We start from the raw sequence: 6,134 nt of genomic DNA on the forward strand, positions 1-6,134 counted from the left end.
TGCCATATTTATACAAAAATAGGATTATATTAACACTTTCCAGATAGAATAATCTACAAAAACATAAATTGGTTTTACCAAGAGACTCCTTAGTATTGAAGGCATGCAAAACTTGTAAAGTTTAAACTATATTTTATTATTTTACTAAACAATTTCCCAAACTCTTAAATGTAGGTTATGTTAATTCTGATAATACTATGGCCAACTTTACAGAAATATCCAAAATGTATTGGTTTTACAATGATGTGTTTTATTTTCTGTCTGTCAGCAACATTTTGGGTACCTAGTAATCATACTTCGATTTTGGAGATCAGTATCTTTTCTGATAGAAAAGTGAACCTAGTTGGTACTTTTGGGATGTCAAAATTGAAAATTCCTAGTAATTTTAGAAAGTGTCAAGAAAAACAAAACAAAAGTGAAAGAAAAGATAATTTTTACGCAAAACCAATTTTTGAGGAAATCGATTTTATTTTTTTGGTGTAATTCAAAAGTTAATTACCATAGACTATTGAAATTTTCACCAAATATTTATATTCGAATTTCACATACATGGTAACATTTTTATAATATTTTGACTATTTTTGGGCGAGTTATAGCCTTGAGAAATTTTTAGAAATTTGTATTTTTTTTTTTTAAAACTATTCTCGATAAATACTTAGTACTTAGTAAAAAAGTTTGAACATTTAATACGAGATTCTAGTAGCCATACGTTTTCGGCACCACTGAGCTAGGCCTAGGCTAACACACCGTTTCCGCTCAGAATCGTTTTTCGTAGGTATCCAATTATTTATCATTGAATTAAAATATAACACATCCATTACAACGACATACTCGATAACTACTATACAGCAGAGCGGTACCCACTTGTCCACCTTTTTTAAATTTAAATTAATATAATTGTATCTACGATGCTATGAAATATGAATTACGAAAACACGTATCTACTAGAGTAAAAACCAGGTATCTATCTAATTTAATTTTATCATAAATTTAAATGTAACCGGTATTGTTGGTTCATTATTGGCAATAACATTACAGTTATAATTATAAATTGAATAACTAAAAAACCAATATTTAATTTATACAGTGTGAGCCATTTTATTGAGTTTTTTGTGTCTCTTGAACAATTTTGAAATTGTCAGTTACGTGGTTATTCCATGACGGTCGCAATAGGTAGGCTCAGGGACCTTGCCAATTAGTTTGATTTTCCTCTACACAGTAAATGTTTTTAAAGTTATTATTAGACTTCATATAAATCATTTACCTAAAATCATTCCATTAAGTAGTGAACTTCGTAAATCAAAAAATGATAACCTGCATATCAAATTTAAAGTGCACGAATATAATGTGCAAGAATCATAGACCAAATTTCAAGCATTTTGTTGACAGAAATACTTACCATTTTTCACACTAATTTCAACCAAATTTTATATTTAAGTTTATTATAATTATTATAAATTTGAATTTATTTTATTTTATTTACTATTATTAATGCCACTAGGCCACTAATCACTATGTTAGTTTTGCATTATAATATAATATCATTGATTATTAATACTAGTATTAAAATAATATCAAAGATAAGATTATGTTAAAAATATTTAAGTACTTTGAATTTTGGAGGCCTTCAATTTTTTTTTTTTTAATTCCTAATGTGACCTTTCAAAAATATTAAAAGGTGACCCCTTCTATATTGTATAATATATTTTTTAATAACATAATTCGGTAGGTACCTAGTATCAATTTATCCATACAAATTTAATTTTTGCATTTATTCATTGTTTTTAGCTTATTACATGTATTATGTGTTTATACATCGTCAGTGTTTTGGACAAGAAAAATTTATTAATCATTTCGGGATTAGGAATGGCAATAACTTTATCTTTAATGAATGTCGCATACCATATAGAAATTAAAGATAAAGATGAACAATGGTTGCCTAGTTTAATTTTAATTTATGTTATATTTTATTCAATCGGATATGGTCCAGTTCCTTGGATGTTAATGTCCGAAATATGCCCGAGAGCAGTAAGTTAATAATTACATGTATAGCAGGTATGAACCTTATTGTTGGTTAGGTTATTTATAATATTTTTAAATTAAAATGTAGTGTTACAATATAACTATTTCGATAGGTAAGTACGCCATAAAAGTAAACTCATCAAGTCATAATTATTTTCACTATTATAACGATAGTGAAGTTAGCCACATAAACTCGTCCAATCGATTCTACACCAGTTTCAATGTTTTTAAAACTAACAAATCAAAATTATAATTTTGGGAAATTTTCCACCAAATGTTGTCAGGTATCATCCGCTCTCACACTTTGTCCATACTGAGCCAAGGCATCGCCAATATTAAGTGAATCTATTGCTAGAGTTCATATATGAATTCCTATATTATTCTATATAATTTCTATATTATCTTGATTTCTAAAAACAATGTCTATTAAGAATTAGTAAAATTAGTCTATAATAAATATAAACACATGTAGGTACTATTAAAAAAAAGGGAAGTGAGTACCGCTCTTCTGTAGAGTAGTTGTCGAGTATGTCATTGTAACGGATGTGTTATATTTGAATTCAATGATAAATCATTGTAAACGAAAATCAGTTCTGAGCGGTGATATTGTGTCAGACAAGTATAATTGTAAATAATAATGAAATTTAATTGTTAAAAAAAAATTATAGTGTGACTTTCCGGTCACAATTGTTTTTCGTTTACAATGATTTATCATTGAATTAAAATGTAACACATCCATTACAAGAAAGCTAGACAATTTAAAAATTGAAATATTTACTATAGCTACTACTATAGCTTTAATATTACCATAGATATTAAACATATGGATACGGCATTCCTTTATACATTCTACATACACTGTTTAGGCCAACATAACGGAGAGAGAAACGATGGTTCTCACTCGCACACATCTTCTGTGTGACAAGGAAAGTAAAACTTGTAAGAAAGAGAAAACATAATATGTACAGATAATTGATGATTATGACATCTAGCGGTTAATAATAGTATGAATTATGTTAGCTTACAGATTTCTGTGTTATGCCGCATCCATTAGTTTAATATCAATGAATATTACTTACAAAGATTGTGCAAAGGGGGAGAGGGGATGAGGGCTGACAAAATTCGGTGAATACCTATTTCACCAAAATTACGAATTTGATTTGCAAATACTAAAAATCAATTTCAAATTATTTGTAATTAATATGTAAAATATTGACAACGGTTTGGAGTCGATCGAATGAGTTGGTGGGGTTAACTTTACTAACGTGTTATTATGTAAAAATAGATAGGTACCGAGAATTTTTAATTTAGTTAGATTTTTTTCAGTCGAGATTGTGGACTTCGGGCGTCACAGTCAGTTTATACGCTTTTCTGAGTTTAGTCAATAATCAATCATTTTACGAAAACATTAGACTATATTATGGAATGAACATTTTCACTATTGTAAGTGCAATTGGTGCATATTTTGCATATTTGAATGTACCAAAAATAAAAGACTGTATTCTTACATAAAATGTTTTATTTAATTTGTGAATAAATAACAAAATGAAAGAACTTTCATTATTTTAAGTATAAAGAGTTAATATGATGCGAAGGACCATAAAGTGAATTGCACGTAATTAATCATTATAGCACCGGTGTAACAGGCGATTTTTAACCCCCAGTAAAATGTACACCTACAATTTTACTATAGGAGCTCAAAATCGCCTGAGGTAAACATCGCCTAACGTAACAGGCAATTTTTACACACCAACAAATTTTTTAACCGTGGTGGGTAAAAATCAGCTGGTGTATAAATCGCATGTTGTAACTGTTGTTTTTTACCCACCTACACATTTTACAGTAGCTGTGGTAATTTTACTACCTAGATAATTGATTGTAGTCCCTTTTCTATAATAATACTAGCTGATACCGCGGACTTCGTTGCCCCGTTAAATGTAGCAACTCTATATAACTCAAACTTTGTTCAATTTGTTGTTTAATATATGTTTTAAATATTCGGTGTATGGTATTCAAAACTTATCTTAACTTTTCCGTTGCCGGGAATAAGAATTCTGATTCGTGGACCCCGTGCCGTTTGTACGTAAGAGTATGATTTAACTCTAAGGACGTATTAAAGTTATACCAAGTTTGTCGTTTTAACAAAATCCTAATCTAACCAACACAATAATTATAATAATAATAATAGTAATAGTAATAATAATAATAGTAAAAGTAATAATTATAATAATAATAATAAAAACAAAAACAACAACAAACATGCCCGTAACCAATAGCAATCAGTATACAATACACTATTATTATTTTTTTCTGGATGGATAGCGCCACTGTTGTATTTTTTGACATCAAAATTTTTCACGCTCCATTATTTTATATATAGATTACCTATATAACTACTTTTAAACTAACATTTTAAAATAATACAACTTATGACTGGTTATCCCGAGGGTTATACTGTGTACTGATAATAATGCATAATGTACTGCTGCGAATCAGAATTTTTATTCCGGGCACGGATATAGATACTATGGTTGCACGACGGCCGATATTGGATCACAGTGCTGAGCGAGCGCAGAATAGTTCTTATCAATTCTGACAAAAAGTCGCGTTTTAAGCTGGGTTCACACTACACCGTGTCGTGTCGTGTCGTGTCGTGATATTATGTTGCCATGCTCAGATTGGTCCAACCACGTGGTTAAATCTGGTTTCTACTACGAATACCATGATGTTCCCACATATACTATGAAGTTGATTTCATCCAACTTTTGAACGTGTGGTTACTGATTTAATAGTGATAATATATAATTTCAAATAATAATGATAAACAATTTAAAATCTTATTTCTTATTACTAATTATTATAACTATATTAAACCCGGCTTAACCGCTTGTATTTTGTTTTAATTTAACTATTTTAACCATGTCATTTGTAACAGTAAGTATTTTAAACATGATTATAAATATTAATGTAATACCTTTTCACAACTTTTATGGAGCAAGCTTAATTTAATATTATATAATATTATATTATATATAGGGCATAGGCTCTCAAATTTTACCCATATTGAATGACATTTCATATCCTTATAGAGAGGAATAATGAACATTTAAAATAAAACAATTTTCTGGATTTTATTTCCTTTGAAACATACATTTCTATAACTTTGCATTTTTTACTGCTCAAAAAATAAACTAACGCTGAACTTCTGATACTTTTTTATGTTATTATAATGGTATACAAAGATTATTAATTGATTTCACTATATATTAAAAGGGAAGAATGTGTCACCAATGTAAAATATTTGTTGCTAATGGAAAAGAACACATTTGTCTAGAAAGTATGACAGACAAGTCTTTAGTTGAAAACATACCAAAAAAAATAGCTCAAAAAAAACTATATTTGATACCTGTATAGAAGAAGAGTCCATACTAGAAACTTCTATTCAGTGTGGTTGGTTTATTTAAATAATTGATTATTAGGTTTTTACCTACCTACTTCAAATATTATTATAATTATTCTTTGCTACAATAGATGAACCTATAACTTTAAGTAGTACAAAAAGAATCACTAAAAATAACGGAATTAATAAAGAAGATGTGTTTAAATTAATCAGCATTATAGAGACTTGTAAACCACTTTGGGACCATAGGTTACCACTAGGTGATCGATCAGAAAATATTAAAAATAATATGTGGAATGAAGTTTTTGTCCAATTTAATGGTAAAATAGTTGAAAAACTGTTAACTCATTACAAATAATGTATTATTGTATTTTGTTTATAATTACATAATAAAAATGTTAACTACCCTCCTTATAGGTAATATACTAGGTTCATATACTCTAGAATGCTTAAAAAGTACCTGGAAGTATATTAGAGAAAGTTACACAAGAGAAAAAAAACCGGAAGTATCCGCATCGGCTCCCGTTTGTCCGTTTCGGCTCCCACCTTTTGTTTGAAGGTGGCCGTATCGGCTCCGACCCGATGCCAGTGGTATGGGCGTATCGGCTCCCGATCAACAATATTTTCCTTCCCATTTACAGGCTGAGGACTGGCTACGGTGAGAAAAAATTCTCTGTAGGCATGGTTAAAAATGTTGTTGGCGTTTAAAATA

General features: G+C 29.2%; 1 protein-coding gene across 1 annotated transcript in view; it reads left to right on the top strand.

Moving 5' to 3' along the window:
• The window catches only part of LOC100570091 (facilitated trehalose transporter Tret1-2 homolog), a 16,582-nt gene extending 12,698 nt beyond the window's left edge, over positions 1 to 3,884 (top strand). Inside the window, exons 2-3 of the mRNA XM_029485577.1 lie at positions 1,789 to 2,028; positions 3,349 to 3,884. Of these exons, the coding sequence (XP_029341437.1) occupies positions 1,789 to 2,028; positions 3,349 to 3,534 (426 nt within the window). The 3' untranslated portion in view covers positions 3,535 to 3,884. The remainder of the gene's footprint in view (positions 1 to 1,788; positions 2,029 to 3,348) is intronic.
• The last annotated feature ends 2,250 nt before the right edge of the window (positions 3,885 to 6,134 follow it).

Source organism: Acyrthosiphon pisum, chromosome X, assembly GCF_005508785.2.
Source record: "Acyrthosiphon pisum isolate AL4f chromosome X, pea_aphid_22Mar2018_4r6ur, whole genome shotgun sequence".
Classification (NCBI taxonomy): Eukaryota; Metazoa; Arthropoda; class Insecta; order Hemiptera; family Aphididae; genus Acyrthosiphon; species Acyrthosiphon pisum.